The sequence below is a fragment of the Archocentrus centrarchus genome, chromosome 11 (genome assembly GCF_007364275.1).
Source record: "Archocentrus centrarchus isolate MPI-CPG fArcCen1 chromosome 11, fArcCen1, whole genome shotgun sequence".
Lineage (NCBI taxonomy): Eukaryota > Metazoa > Chordata > Actinopteri > Cichliformes > Cichlidae > Archocentrus > Archocentrus centrarchus.
In genome coordinates this window covers 9288695-9305360 of record NC_044356.1, presented here as the reverse complement: position 1 = coordinate 9305360, position 16666 = coordinate 9288695, and the positions used below count along the sequence as shown (strand labels likewise).

General features: G+C 40.3%; 1 protein-coding gene across 2 annotated transcripts; it reads right to left on the bottom strand.

The window, feature by feature from the left end:
* Positions 1-8788: 8788 nt before the first annotated feature.
* Positions 8789-15357, bottom strand: LOC115788379 (selenoprotein S-like). Of its 2 annotated transcripts, none has more exons than XM_030741373.1 (5): positions 15233-15357; positions 11347-11453; positions 11176-11256; positions 10301-10373; positions 8789-9377 (listed from the first exon to the last, which is right to left on the bottom strand). In XM_030741373.1, exons 2-5 carry the CDS (start codon positions 11419-11421, stop codon positions 9298-9300), a joined length of 309 nt encoding a protein of 102 aa, XP_030597233.1. In that variant the 5' UTR covers positions 11422-11453; positions 15233-15357; the 3' UTR covers positions 8789-9297. The 2 variants fall into 2 exon arrangements, with proteins under 2 accessions (XP_030597233.1, XP_030597234.1); XM_030741374.1 differs by lacking the exon at positions 15233-15357 and adding an exon at positions 12687-12846.
* Positions 15358-16666: the final 1309 nt, after the last annotated feature.

The following is a 16666-nucleotide window of genomic DNA, read 5'->3' as shown; positions in this document are numbered from 1 at the left end:
ACATGACTAAATAAACATAATCAAGTCATAATATATCATGTGTAATCTAGTCTTCTGTATTCTTTTCTATTTAATTAAGTTTTCATCATTTTCCTCCTTTTTTGGTAAATTTGTTTATATTATATAAAATTACATTAGATATTAATGTATCAGCATCATGCTAATGTAGTGCATTAAAGCAACACGTGCACAGGTCTTAGTCTGAGGAGGTTTTAGATCAGTGCAGAAGTTTCAAGGGTGGGGGTTGGGGGGGGGCAGATCAATTACTCATCTGCCTCTAGCATATTATGGGGTCTATTCTCAAATCATTAAAGGAGAAAACTTATTACTCTAAATTAAACTGAAACAGAACCAAACAAGTAAAAAAAAAAAGGGATAAGATGGAAATATTGTGAAAATGATTTGTGAAGCAGATCTATTACAGCTTGTGTCATGATAGTAACAATAATGCCACCTCAGCAAGAGAAAAGAGGGGAAAAAAACACTAAATAATAATAATTTGTGACAAATCTCATAAAGAAACTAGAAGCACTCCTCCGCCAAGGCCATAGGGTCACTGACGCTGTAATACGTGTATCTAAATACTGTGAAATAATCTTTCATCTTTCCCAGACAACAATAACCCCCTATCCCGCAATAGTGAAGAATCCTTAAAACAATTCCTGGATCCAGATTGTGATCCGGATCACCGCCAAAATTTTATCACTTCTTCCTCTTGTCGTTTCCAACCACTCCACAAAATTCCATCGAAATCCGTTCATAACTTTTGGAGTAATCCTGCTGACAAACAGACTAATAAACCAATGCGACCGAAAACATAACCTCCTTGGCGGAGGTAAAAAGAGAAAAATCACTATAGCTGCCATAGTCCCAGCTGTCCTATCAGGTGCTGACCTGCCTTCTCTGATTTCCTCTCTCTGTCATGTGTGTGTGGGAGGGGCTAACTCACTTCATAGGTGTGTCTGCACAGGTGTGATTCCACTGGCACACCTGATCCTCACCTACTATCACCAATAATATATAACCCCATTTCTTCTGCTCTGCTCTGTAATACGGGGCTCTTATTATAACAAAATGATTTCTGTGTATTTCAGTTCACATGTAAAAGTGCATAACAGAGACCTTCCATTAGATCTTATCTAAAAATAGACACATTAAAATGTACTAAAGTAACGTGATTGTTCTCCTTTCATCTCACACTGTCATAAAGTACCTTGCCTGTTTGCATGAGGCAAGCTGCTGCTAGCTGTGCTTTCACTGCTCTGAGATCAGTGAAACCCAGCTAGAAATAGCAAGTAAACGAACCTAAGTGATTTGTCATCGTAACAGATGACTTTCTTCTTTCTAACCACTCTGTGACCACAGCACGTGTGGAGAGAAGATGGAGTGTGAACATCCTGACAATAACTCCTTTAGTACATTAGCAAGGAATCTACAAACCTACTGAAACCACAACTGCACCTAAAAACTCATGAATGACAACACCTGGGATTTTTCTGTGTGTTCACGATTTTGCTGCATAAGCAAAATTTTGACACCCACCAAAGAGATTTTAGCCAGAGCTGAAGGAAAATTACCAGAATTGCGATAAATACATTTTTACCATCATTTTGTTAATTGGGTATCATTTGATCATTTATAAAAAACATTTTTTGTTTACCAAATAGTCAAAAATGACAGGAAAAAAATAATGCATATTCTGTCAAATGTAAGCAACACAATGTCTTCAATGTACATTCATAATTAACCACCAAAGGCCCATTTTATTCTGAAAAAAAAATAATAATAATGTTTGAGGTTGCAGATAAAAGTACTAATATATGTACAGTGCTTCTAAATTTATTAAATTCAAATTCAGAATTAAAAACAGATTTTCAAAATTATTTTCAAAATTCAGTTTAAAAAGTGAAATAAGTGAATGATTCAAGAATTGAATTAGGATTTATTACAGATTTATTTCTGACATTTAAAAAATTTATCCCACCCTTCTTTTCAAATCTGTATGTGTTAGCGATGGGAAATACTAAATATTAGCAGTGAGGACATTTTCCGATTTTTCTCAAAAATCAGACGTTGTCCTCCTTTTGAAGAGGAGTTTTTTTTTGTCCTTTGCTGTGAAACATTTAGTGTCGCTTAGACAATCATAATCATGATGTTTGGTGTCTTTTATCGCAGGTCAGAAGGTGAAAGCAGCTTTAACAAAGCGCGCTTGTTCTGTCGTTCAGTTCCTTCCTGAATGAATCCGAGGAAAAACGAGAAAACTGAGACTTTTGCATCTGTTCAGCTTCTTGAATGTTGATTTCTTTCCTTTGTCTGCATGTCGCGTCTGTTTGGAAGTTTATATCATGGCTGTACATAAAGACCATGAAATGTTTAAGGGACTATAATCTTAATTCTTTTCTTTTCCATGCCAAATATTGCCATTACTCAAAACTCTGTTGATTTTATGCATTTAATCTCATTTTCAGACACATGAGGCTGTTTGGGGTCACATAGAGACGCTCATAATAATCAATGCTAATTATTTAATGACAGTAATCACTATTTCCTCCCAGCTGCCCTGTGAGGTTTTCCTGTGTAAGACAATGTAAATACATTTTAAAAAGTTTCAAACTCAAGTTTGTGTTTGATTTTAATTCATATGGAAAAAAGTTACAAAAGAAATGTTTGTAAATATCGAGCAGAAGACAGAAGACCGTACAGACAGTCACAGCACATTTAGATCAAATATAACCTTCATGTTAGCTTTGAGTGGAGTCAGCATTTTAATAAGAACAGGAAGTACAAGCTTCAGATTTCTAATACGAGATGAAACAGTTGTTGCTCTTTTGTGTCCACACAGGCCAAAGAAACACTCTGCTGATACAGTTCATACCATCATGGTTTGGACAAAAACACACGATCTAACACAAATTAATGTTTGTGTTAGAGATGCTGATTAATGCACAACAGGAAAGCTGATTGACACAAAATCCATATATTTTTTAAAAAATCTAATTATGGGTAGGGTTGTGTGTGTGTGTGTGTGTGTGTGTGTGTGTGTGTGTGTGTGTGTGCGCGCGCGCATGAGCATATGTGGGTGAGTGTGTGTGCGCATGAGCATATGTGGGTGAGTGTGTGTGTGTGTGTGTGCATGGCTGGACCTGAATCTGGGCCTTCTTGTGCCTTGCCTCCCGGCTGCTTCTCGGTGGCCGCTCCTGCGTCCCCCGCTTCCCCGGGGTGTGGGTGCCTTGGGGTTCCTGGGCCGGGCTGGATGTTCTGGCGTGGGTGTCGACCTGCTCTCCTGGGGGCTGTCGGCCGGGGCGGCTTGGGCTTCTCCGGCGTGGGGGGGGGCTTTGCGGTATGTCGGGCGGTTCTTGGGCACCTGGGCCCTGGGGCCCTGCCGCAGGCCTGCACGGGGGGGCTGGCCTCTGGGGGGGCCGGTTTCCTGATGCCTCGAATTCCCTGGGGCCCTTGCCCCTCGACTGGGGGGGCTCCATCTGGGACCTCCCTCTCCCCTCTGCTGGGGTGGGTATGCGGTTGTCGCTAGAATGTGCGGCCGCGGGTTTTCGTGGCTCTTGATGGGCTGCGGATGGCTCGCATTTCCTGGGTCCTTCTCTGCCTGCCTCTGGCTCCTTGTGGGCGGAGCGGCGGCTTTCTGCCCTCGTTGGTAAGTGCATTCCATGACACAGAGACTAACGCAATCACAGCATAACAAAATTGTTGTTCTTATACAACCATGCTTCATTTTGTTGTGCCTTTTCCACATAGTTTTTTTTCCAGGTATTGCTTGTTCTGTTTTGGTATGTTGTCTTTTTTCTGGTTTTTTTTGCAGTTGCAGCATTTGAATTGTTTTGGTTAGTGTAGTGGTGCTCTGTCCTCTTTTTCTGTTTTCTCCCCTCTCTCTCTCTCTTTTTTTTTTTTTTTTTTTTTCTTCTTCTCCCCCAGCCTGTCCACTGGAATTAAATCATAATTATTGATACTCAGGTATAATCAGGAGCTTAGTTTGGACTTGTGCAGGGCGCGTCTGTGGCGTTGTTTCATCGAGCAGCATTACCAGGACGTGGCAATAACCAAATTGGCCAGCAGGTGTCACTGTGCAGATGGGTTTCAGATTGTTTCGAAGCTTCGATACAATTCCGGCACAAATGCTTTGAACGCTTCAGTGTTTCACAAAGCCTCGTTTTGCCCATCACTACAGGATACAAGGGACGGTGACCACACACAAACAGATGCATAGACAACGACACGACAAAGAACAGAAGAAAACTGGGGGCTTAAATACACATTAGGTAATCAGGGCAAGAGGAAACACCAGGGTACAGCAGGTGAAGCAAATGAAACTAATAATGGAGGAAGCAAAACTAAACACAAAGCACAGGGAACACAAGACTGTCAAAATAAAACAGAAAGTGACTAGACACAGGGAAACAAGAATCATCAAGAATCAAGAATGCCTTTATTAGTCCCACAAATGGGGAAATTGCAGTTAACAGAACATCCATCCAAAACAAAAACATAACACAGACAGGGGGGGGACAGATGTCTGAGGTCATGCAACCGTTTCACAACGGCGCTACCTTTAGCAGAGAGACAGAAAGAGATACATTGGGATAGTTAGGTTCAAAAAAATCATCTCATACTGTGTTCATAAAGAACACCTTACGAGGTTCCAAAAAACACCTCAGCAAAAAGCATATTGCACATATAAAGCCGGGATAGCAGTATGGTGGGTAGGGTCAGGGTCAGGAGGGGACGCAGACGGAGACGAGAGGGTGGGGGCATTGTGGAGCCCAGATGCCAGCTCCCAGGCAAACAGTTTGCTGATAGTGATGGAAGTTCATCAGCAGCCTTGGTACACCAGATCCAGCTTCACAAATCACAGAGAGGGCTGAGGGGGATAGCGGCCTTCACACATAGTTCTGGAGAGATATGATTGCCAGCCAAGGCCGGCTAGGGAGCCGAATTCTGATAATGCAGGTGTTGTTTTGGAACAGGCTGCTTGTTTTTTCAACAGCCTTCAGTCTCACTGGGAAACCATTCAATAAATCCAATAATCCAAATTCATTAGTTACCGTCCTCACTGAGCAGAACCGTACCTTATCTCCAGATCGAACCCCTCACACCTGCTACTCCCCAAGTCTACGGCTCAGGTTCATCAGGCTTTGAGTCTGAGTCTGTACCATTCTGGTCAGCCCATCCACCTGGGTCGGCAGCCTCTGCAGATGTCGAACTGCCGTCCAGGTTTTCTTGATTTCACGGTAAATCAGGTATCCTCCAAGCCCAAACAGAAAAGATACCGCTACCAGATAGCCAAATATGTAAGCGTCTTCCACGTCTTCCACCTCTAGGGCCGAGAAGCACACAGGTCTCCACGAGCTCCAAGAGTCGATGACGTATCCAACCGGGTCTGTTCCACTCGGACACGCAGGCTCCCCTTTCCCAGATCTCATAGTGGAAAATAAACTAGAAATAAACAGGAATACAAAAGAGAACTAAACATAATCCGAGAAAATAACTGAAATAGCACCAAAAGAACCCAAAACATCATCTGCAGAGGCTTTCAAAAGAATTTAAACTTTGTCTGGGTCTTTGATTAATTAATAAGCTGGAATTGAAGATTGCAACTAATCATCCTCCTCGACCTGTGATTCGAGCATTCTGACAGTTACTGTGACTCGGGGGTGTTGATTCATTTAAACTAACATATTCATCCTGCTGTAACCAGGTTTCTGTAAGGCAGAATTCCTATATGTTAATATAGGAACAGAGAGGCAGGTAGATGCTGGAGCAAGACGGCAGTGGAGACATGGAGAAAACACTGGTGTCCCACCTGGCCTCATAACCATAAAAAGAGGGAAAACAAGCAAACATAACTTTTTAAATACCACCATTTTTGTGTCATTTACATGTGTGTGCCCTCTGGAGCAGGGATCCTCAAATCCAGGCCTCAAGGTCCGGTGTCCTGCAGGTTTTAGATGTGTCTCTGCTTCAACACACCTGAGTCAAATATAGAAGTCATTAGCAGGACTCTGGAGAACTTGACTGCATACTGAGGAGGTAATTCAGCCATTTGATTCAGGTGTGTTGAATCAGGGACACATCTAAAACCTGCAGGACACCGGACCTCAAGGCCTGGATTTAAGGATCCCTGCTCTAGAGGCCAAGAAATGTGACTCGTGTAGTGAGGAGTCAGACCTGCATATCTGCTACTTACTTATGCCAAGAGTCAAAAATAATACTGTTGGTAAGATTATTAAATTCCAAGGCAATTATTATAAAGTGGCACTAATATAAGTAGAGCAAAACTGTATTTTAGTAAAAGTTAATGTCTCTACATGTTTCAGAAAGAGCATTCTGTCTTTTACTTGCTTTATTATGCTTTAAAAACATTAGAATGCACAGTGAGGTTAGTACATAAGTCAAGTCTGTTACAATGGTTTGCTGCAGAATGGAAAGAGTGGACCAGAGCAAGTAGTTAGGCTGCAGCAAAGTGAATCTGTGATGAACTAGTGTGGTCTGCAGTTGGTCTTCTTCCGTTGGTTAACTGCAGTTTAACTTAAGTGGCTGAGAAAACCAGGGGGACGGGATTGCATAATTTCAGAAAACGCACTTGATGCATGCAGGCGCCGTAAAATACAGAGTTCTGGCGCGATTTTCGCCGGATTTTACTGCGTTTTTAAAAAAATAAATCTTTAATAAACGCGTTCGAAAACCGGCGAATTATGACCGGAACGGCTTGCGATAGTCTGGCTGGGATTCATTGCCTCCGCCCACGAGGCCTTAGGGCCTCACGATGCTGCCTTTAGGTTGCATATGAAACCCTCCTCACACCACTAAATTCATCTGCTGTGTAAATGTAGCTGTTATAAACTTAACTTCTTCTGTTCTAAAATTAATAAAGCTTAGGAATAGTAATATAACAATAATAATTATTATAACTGTCACAAATGTACAAACTACTGTGTGAAAACGTTCTAAAAAAAAGTCAAATTGTTTGATGCTTGGCTAATAAAGTTAATTCAAATATGTATAATTACTATTAACATAACATATGCTAATATATTGTCCCTAGTGCTATCTAAATAACTTTTAAATAACTAAATAAATAACTTTTGCAAGATCAAATGTTGTATTGGTCGGCCATTTTATTTAAAATATTCTTTTATTTATTAAGATTTGCCATTTTATCTACTTTTGTGCTCCTTGAAAGAAGACGTCACAAAAAGTCTTGAAAATTCGAACGACCGTAAATGCAGCATGTCGGTTCTCTGTGTACATCTCTGGAAACCAGGGGTTTTCATTAGTTGTCAGTTTTAATCATCAAAATTAAAAGAAATAAACATTTGAAATATATCAGTCTGTGTGTAATGAATGAATATAATACACAAGTTTAACTTTTTGAATGGAATTACTGAAATAAATCAACTTTGTCATCATATTTTAATTTTATGATCAGCACCTGTAAAAAAAAATTAACAAGCCAGATGGTCTTTTGTCTGGAGGATGAAGGATCCATTCTTTCCAAGAAAAAATCTCAAATTTCAATTTGTCTGACTAAAGAGCAGCTGAACTTTACCTTAGAATAGAATAGAATGCCTTTATTGCTCCATTTAAAATGAGCTATGACCCAGGAGAAGATGGCTGCACATGTTGATGAGATTTATGGGAGTGTTCCTGAGCTCACACTGATTTCCATGACAGAATCATGTCTGTTTTAATACAGTGGCTGCCTGAAGGCACATAGATCACAGGGATCCATACTGATCTTTGGCTTTGTTGATGATAGTATGTACTCTAGATTACGAGATGTTCAAAGTCTTCACAATTTTACATTGAGGAACATTATTCTGAAAGGAACTGGCATTTTGTTTGACTGGTGAACCTCTGCACATCCTTCCTTGTGAGAAACTCTCCCTCTCTAAGATGTTGTTTATGCCCAACCACGTTAATGACCTGCTGCCAATTAACCTAATTAGCTGCAAAATGCCAGCGTTCTCTTTATAGGACCGCTTCCTTTTATTACCTGTCTCAACTTTTCAAAGCATGTTATCAAAATCAAAGTGAGCTATTTTTCATGAAATAGTAAAATGTCTCAGTTTAAACATCGTCTATGTTCTACTGTCATTGCACTGTTTTCATTTACATTTTACACAGCTCCCCCTAACTTTCTGGAATTAGGGTTGCAACATGAACGCCAGGAGTCTTCTTGGTGAGACTGTATTTATGGTCCATTAGTCGCTAATAGAAAGAAAAAGGCAGATGTTGACACTTTGGGAGTATAGATTTTTGGAGACCTAGCCTATCCTCAGCTGTACTGCACTTTAAGGCACTGCCTTACTGGCTTGAAATTCAAGCTGTTTGCTGCCTTTTCTTAAATGTTATTCTCCATATTTTGATGTCACTAATATCTCAACTCCACAGCAGTTGTCATACTTTTGTTAAATGCCTGTTGAATTATATCCTTTCACCTCATTAATGTTCCTGGTCTCAGGTGGGAGGAGCTTAGCCACGCAAAAAGAAGACAAGGCTGTACAAACTGAGAAAAGCTAAAGGTTATTTCCAGTGAAAGGTCAGAGAGACACTGGGTAGTATGTGCAATGTTTGCCATATCTGTTTGAGGACGCTGTGATGCATCGCTGCTGCAGATTCACCTACAAATGTCAGTTCCTTAAAGATATGCTGTGGATTGTTGAGGACATGGAGTGCTGGTTCCCAGTTTCCTCACAATGTAAACAGTACAGTAACTGTTTAGAAGATTACACAGGGCCACAGGTTAGCTAATGTTTGTAAGAGTATACACTGGAAATCCTGGGGACTTTATTCTTTATTGCATAAAAAACATGCATAACAATGAATAGAACCTCCTAACATTTTGACATTTTTTTCTATGTAATCATAATGTTTTAAATATTGTCCACCACCTAGAAGTGCTGCAGTGATATTATCTCTGAGTTATAGTGGCACACATTGGTAAACACATAAAATAAAATATATGAGAAAAAAAACACACACTGGCTGTGAAACACATCAGCCAAACCTACTGGTTATAAACCATTTACAGGAATGGCTTCATTACAAGCTTTCAACTACTTTTCAGTTCAGTTATCCATTAACAGCATGACAGAGAGGGCTGAAACTAAACAGAGAGAAATTAAACATGATGCAGGCATCAACACAAGAAGCATGAAGCATGCTCAACTCTAATAAAGCATGGAATAGGTGTCATTATCAGCTTATTTCCTGCAGCCAGTGTGAGAATCAGGATGTCAGAGGTCAAAAGATCCAGCAGTCCAGTGCCTCCAACCTTCTTTAGCCTCATCCACCAGATGATGGCCCTCTCCTGCCAGGCCTCCAGGAACAGGAGCCTCCTCCATGTCCAGTGAGGGGATTGTAATCTAAAAAACATGCACCCAAAAACCAACAAAAAAAGAATGGTCATGATAAATGGACTGGTTCTTATATCGTGCTTCTGGCATACAGACTGGAGCTACTCACAGATGACCTGCTCTACAACCCGAACCACACCCACCCCAGACCAACCCCTCCGCCCTCTGACCTCTGTAACTGCAAACAAAGGTTTCTGTACCAAATATTAAATTCTGTTTTTCTACTGTATCAAATACTTATTTTGTGCAATAAAATGCAAATTAATTATTTAAAAATTATACATTGTGATTTTCTGGATCTTTGGTTAGAGCCTGTCTGTCAGCTGAAGCGTAGCTACGATAACAATGACAGACCTCAGGTGGAACACAGGAGTCTGAGTTTGATACTCTGTAATAAACCTAAAAGCTCTGTTACAGCTGATCCTGTCCCATCTGCATATTGAAGTTAGACAGTCACATGTGTAAATGCACACATGTAATGTTGGATATTTCCTAAAGTCAGAATTATTTAAGTGCTAGAAATTAATCCAAGACACCTCCAGTCTTTGAGTCCCATTAATTGTCTCATTTTTACAGACTTTTGAGTATTGTATATAAAGATTACATGAAAGCAGTTTGTGGTGTTGCAGAGCCAAATCCATCATTTAAAAAACATTTCTTGATTGCCTGCATGCTTCTTGTATTGTGGCTCTCCTGTGGGCTATGAAAGGGAAACTTCTACAAATACATATTTAATGAGGTCAACTGCAAAAATAACTTTGTCCACGGGCAGATTTACTAACGCTCTACACCACAGCAAAACCCTCTTGGCATTAAAAAGCTATTGTCAGGGGTTAATGCAGAGGCGCAGTGTCATTAATCAATTAGTCTCCTGTCACCTGTCAGTCTGCCATAATAAAATGAACCCTACCTCATCCACTACCTGTGCGTACCTGTACTGCGAAGACGCTTCTTGTCCGTCTTTGGCTTTAGCACCGTTTGAGATGAGCAGGCCTCCTCAGTGGGCTGCAAATTTTAAACAGATTACTTCTGTGACATGGTGATACAAGCTACACACCCACAGTACAGTCAGACCATGGCTAAACTGTTAAACAACAACAACAGTTGTGCTCTTAGCTAAACAGAAACACTCTAAAATGACCGATGAGTCAAACAGCTCTTAAACCTGCTCAGACCAAACACTGTTTGACCATGTCAGTGTAGCTCACATCTAGCTGCACTGGCAGATCAGCTGAAATACTGAAGGGGTAACCTGGAACAACAAGAAGCAATCAGAGATGACCGGTGCAGACCAAGAGATGGCACTATAACCCTAACACAGAGGACATGTAGGCCAACCAGAAGCTCGCTGATGCTCGTAAAGCACGGGTCCTGAGGCCCATTTGCAGTGACTGAAAGTGCATTTGCATGTCAATCTTCAGATTATGCTGCTATGCTGTTACTAATACCAGATTAAAAAAAATAATAATAATAATAATAACCAGGACAAAAATCCTAAGAATTACAACATTAAGATTTAAGTTTGCAACAAAACTACAAATGGAGATGCTGAAAACACTGACGTGAACATTTAACCCTGTGAGGAACCTTCACTGACACAAGCTTTCATTCATTTAATCTACTGTGACATGAATGATGGGTTAGAATAGTGGACGGCTTTGTTGTTTGCTGTCAAATGACAAAACTAAAAAAAATGAAAATGTTTATTTTTGTTACCATTCTATGGATGATAACATGATCTGAGGCCTGAGATCCTTTCACAGAATAGCACAAATATAGCTCCAAAAGTGTCCAGATGAACACTTACCTTTGCAGCTCCTTTGTAACTTTTTCCTTGCTCCATACTCTCCCCCATCTCTGTTTTCTGCCTCCTCTTCTCCTCTTCTTGCTATCCAAAATGAATAAAAACAATGTGTTGAAGTCTAAAATTGTGGAAAATCGCCGTTCTTTGAAAATTCTTTCTATTTCACTACTGTACCAATCTCTGTTTCTCTTTGAAGATGGCTACTTTGGCATCATGCTCTTCTTGCATCTTCCTCCTGGCAGCTTCCATGGCCTCTCGTCTTCTTGCCACTAGCGTAGCAGCTTTATAGAATAGAAATAAATGCACATTTACATTTTAATACACCTTGATTATTAATTTGGATTTTTTTTTCACTTTCAAACAGACATAGAACAGTATTCTGATAGGCCATAACATCTAATACCATATAAGTATTAAACTTAATAACCATGTTCCTCCACATCTTATACAGTGGTGCTGTATACTGATGTTGGACTGAGATGTGTCAAAAAGCAGTTTCTTCACTGCGACAAGGAGTAATGGTAATAACGGCTTTCAGCATTACAAGAGATTCAGTCAGCTGTTAGTATTATTTTATTCATAACTGAAAAAGATCACTAACCTGTCTTTTTCTGGCAAAGTCACACTCACATATATTCATTTGATTTTACTGCTTTACATATTGTATTCATATATACACACACACTCTCCGACGACTAACGATAAATTTAACGACTTTTTCCAGTGAGGTCGGAGAGTTTTCTAAACCTGAAATCCTCCGCTGTCGCCTTGTTTTGTGTACATACAGCCTTCTTATTGTGTCCGGTCTGTTTGGATCCCCAAAAGTACCTGCCTGCAGGTTAGAAAACGCCGCCATACGCAGCAGAAGTTGGGTTGTACCGTAAGTCACGTGATCTTACGTGTGCTTGCAGAAAAAAGTATTAATTTATTTGAGGAGGATTATTATTTAAATATGCCAGTGGTTTATTTTTGAGTAATTTCTCACGTACATCTACAGCTGAATGAATGTAACTGTGTGACATTTGGGACATGTAGCTTTGACTCAGAAGTGCCTTTTTTTTATACCTTTTGGGAAGAAAAAATGTCAAGATATAGTTCATATATTGTCATTCAGCTAAAAAAATATTGAGAAATTGTTTTTGGTCCATATCGCCCAGTGATATGGACAAAAAAACCCTCTTCTGCAGAGAGAGAAATACATCAGAGATATGAGGAACACTTGGAGTGCAATGAAAACAGATCAAGTGTTTTCATTGAAGACTTTATGATCTATTCACAAAGTCTGCACATATGAGGCTATATCATAGCTATAGCCTAATCATACATGATGTGAGTGAATGATGTTGTATGAAGTGCTGTGACTGCTCAAAGTAGAGTAGAAAAGTACTATATAAGAACCAGTCTATTTACCATTTTATGCACCACACAGTTATGTCTTAATCCCTTCTCTATAGACAATCCAGATACTACATAGTAATTCCTTTTATATATTTATTCTCATTATGTTAACTCACCTGTTAAGACTCCTACTGCGATACAATCGAGATGTGATTAAGTGAAAATGAAAGCTTGCAACTGGAAAAACAGGCAGAACCTGTGTGGACACAGTCTGCTCTGACACACCAGACAAACCCAGAAAACAAATACTGTCATGGTCCTGGGCTGTTGGCCAGCGTTTTGTGTTCTTTAATATTCTGTTTAATGTATTATGTTGTATTTCTTATGTTAGGCTCCTGGTTTTGATTCCTGGCTTAGATTTTGGGTGTGGGTTATTTTGTGTTTCAGGTTATGCTGGTATCTAGTATTTGATGATACTTTATTGATCCCACAATGGGGAAATTACAGTTAACAGAACACCCATCCAAGAAGACAAACAGAACAAACATGGGGAGATAGGTGAACTGTGGCCATGCTGCCCCCCCTTCTGGAGGGTTAGGGTTAGGCCATTAAAAAGACAGAAACAATAGTGAAAACATATAGGGATGAGTGAGGAAAAAAATCATCTCATACTTTGTATACATATGCACATACACAGTATAAGGTCACAAAAAACATCTGCGATAGAGCAGAAACATATAGCATGAGAGCACTAGGGTGGGGAGGGATGGACAGGGGAGCCAGCGGAGGCGAGGGGGGGGGCTAATGTGGGGCTGACTCAAACTCCCACCTCAGCTAACAGTTCTGATAAAATGTAGAGTTCATCAGCGGCTAGGTCAGGGAGATCAGTTCAACACAGGTCAGAAGAAGACAGGACAGCGGGGGTGTAGAGCATCTGTTTACAACCATCCCGGAGACAATTTGATAAGCAGCAGTCCAAGGCTGCCAGGGAGCCAAATTCCTGATTCTACGACTTGTTTTGGTACAGACTGTACTGATTAATTTGTTGACAGCCTTCAGTCTTACTGGCATCTCTCTGTGGTGAAAAAAATCCAATTCATCTGAATCTTCTTGGTTCGTTCCTTCGCTGTGCAGAAACAGATACATACATCTCCAAGATCTTACCCCTCAGAATCAACTCCAAATATACAGAGTCTGAGTTTGAGTCTGTACCTTCCCACGTTCCCGTCATAAGCAACCTTACCAAGGCCAGACAGCTGCCTAGACTTCCTTAATTGCAACGACAAGCCAGGTATCTCCAGCTCCAACTCAGAGAAACCCCAGTGTCAATGAGACAAATGTGTGTGTCCTCCATTGACAATACGGCCAGGCACATCATCTTCCACACCACACAGGAACCATAACATAGCCAGCTGGAATGTCAATTGATAAGAGGGAATAGGGTTCTCCTTCCCCCAATCTCCTCATGGTGAAAATTTGATAAAAACAATGGCGTTGAGAGACCAGCTGACCAGATCCATAATTATAAATTCCAGTTCGGAAGTTGTGTGAAGAGAGGCTCTAAAGCAGCAAGCAGCAAAGCAGGGGAAAAAGGGGAGAGAAGAAAAGTGCGACCGTCTCCGCTGAGAGCTGAAGAGAGAAAAAAAAAAAACAGTTTAATGTTTACACTATATATATATATATATATATATATATATATATATATATATATATATATATATATATATATATATATATATGTTTAGTTTTGCTTCCCGTATTTCCCTGTTTCCCATTGTCTCATTACATAGTGTGTATATATTTTCTGTGTTCTTATCTGTTCCTTGTCAGGTTGTTGTCGTACATCTCCTGTGTGGTGGTGTGTTTGTTTATTCCACAAGAACATTCTACGTTCAGGATTCTAGCCTTTGTTTCTCCAGGAAGGATTATTTCCTTTTGTTTTTGGTCTCAACAATAAGAGACATTTTACTTTACGTCTGCTTATAGAGTCCTGCTGTAACCAGGTTTCTGTAAGGCAGAATAAATCAATATGTTGATCAATTATTAAATCATTTACTAACAGGGACTTAGAAGAGAGACCTAATGTTTAATAATCCACATTTAATAGTTTTACTCTTTGGTGCAGTTGACGAATGTAAGGGATATTCTGGCTAGGTGGTGTATACAGGTCTGGCCTAAGTCTTCGGTCAGAAAGACTGCAGCAACCCAGGAGTGTAAGGGAACAGTCTTTAATAAAGTCTCATAGGTGAATCACAATGAAGGCACAGAGTCGGTAACAGGTAGGTGACTGGGTAGATAAAAGATGTGGTTTCTGAAAAAGCATGGACAACAATCCACTCATTAACAGTATAAACAAGCAGAGTAATAACAATCACCTCAATCTCTGCTGACTGTAACACGCACTACTATATAACGTCCACAAGAGGGCTCCATAGACCACAAATAGACAAACAGACTCGGACTTATCAGTATATTAATAACACACAAAGCGAGATAAATAAAATGCAATTCCGATATAAACGGCCTCGCTGTACAGTTTAACATAACTGGGTGCCGTCATTATTGAACAGTCAGGCTGCAGTAGCAACGTACAGGCTAACCGGATGTAGCTTAACCTGCTACCGAGCTACAACAGATATGTGGGGAATGACATATACGTTCACGATACGGACACAGTTGCCCCGCTGTCGTATTGCGTAACCCGACGAAGAATGACACTTACGGCTTCATGAACGCACACCCAGTCCTCAGAAACTGTCCATTAACCGTGATGCTCCTTCGCCGCTTTATTAGGTACACCAGTCTGCGGTGCAGGGCGTAAAAACGAGCATCAGGGTCCCGCAGTTGTGACGTTCAACTCTCGCGCTAACCCCCGAAGCAGGGAGATTTGGCACAACGAAGCTATATTAATTTTTCTTTTTTAATTTTAATGCTTAAATAGTTTTTTTTTCTTTTTTTTTTCTGATTTTAGGTTTGTTTTTTGGTGGTCTGGGAGCAGGCACCGAATCTATGGGGATGGGGTTTTGGGGGGATGGCAGGAGGAGAGAAGCTGCAGAGAGGCTCAACTCAACTTTATTTATAAAGGACTTTAAAATTAATGCCATTGGCCAAAGTGCTGTACACAAGTAAGAGCAAATAGGTTTAAAATACATATATAAAAAAAGTAAAACCACAATTAAAACAATAAGAACCAAAATCTTATGTGTTTTAAGAGAGCATTTAAAAGCAGAGAATGAGTCAGCCTGCCTGATGTGCAGAGGGAGATCATTCCACAGTTTTGGGGCAATGACTGAAAAAGCACGCTCACCTCTCATCTTCCTCTTTGTCTTTGGGATAACCAGCAGTGACAGATCAGCTGACCAGAGGGAAGTGCAGGGACATATAAGTAGAGAAGGTCAGACAGATACGGTGGGGCAAGGCCATGAAGACATTTAAAAACAAAAAGAATTTTAAAATCAATCCTAAAATGAACTGGGAGCCAGTGAAGTAAGGCTAAAATTGGTGTAATATGTTCACATTTTTTGACACCAACTAAAAGACGAGCAGCAGCATTTTGTACCATCTGTAGTCGGGTGAGTAGTGTCTGGTTCAGCCCAACATAAAGTGCATTGCAATAGTCTAAGCGAGTAGTGATAAAAGCATGGATTAAAATCTCAAAGTGGTGCCGTGAAAGAAATCGCTTCACCTTGGCCAGTTGTCTTAATAGATAAAAGCTGGACTTGACTACTGACTTAATTTGAGCATCAGGTTTAAGATTACTGTCCAGTTTTACACCCACATTTGTTGCTGTCAGTGTCAGATGTTGACTCATAGGACCCAGATCAGCATTAATTTTGGAGGTGTCACTGGGCCCAAACAACATGACCTCAGTCTTTTTTCATTCAGGTGCAAAAAATTTGTGAACAGCCATGCCTTAATATCTCCAATGCACTCTAAAAGATGGTTTTCAGAATATGCATTTTGCTGCTTCAGTGGCACATAAATTTGACAATCATCAGCATAAAAGTGGAATGTGATGTCGTGCCTCCTAAAAATTAATCCCACTGGAAGTAGCTACAGAGAGAAAAGAAGAGGGCCAAGTATAGAGCCTTGAGGCACCCCACATGTAAGGGGCGCTGCACAAGATTCAGCAGCTCCAATATGGACACAAAACTTC

Excerpts from the sequence above, each read along its gene's own strand:
- LOC115788379 (XM_030741373.1), bottom strand. The coding sequence starts at position 11,421 with ATGGAAGCTGCCAGGAGGAAGATGCAAGAAGAGCATGATGCCAAAGTA. Across the intron at positions 10,374-11,175 it reads GTTACAAAGGAGCTGCAAAG|CCCACTGAGGAGGCCTGCTC; the intron begins GTAAGTGTTCAT and ends TAAAATTTGCAG. Across the intron at positions 9,378-10,300 it reads GAAGCGTCTTCGCAGTACAG|ATTACAATCCCCTCACTGGA; the intron begins GTACGCACAGGT and ends CATGTTTTTTAG.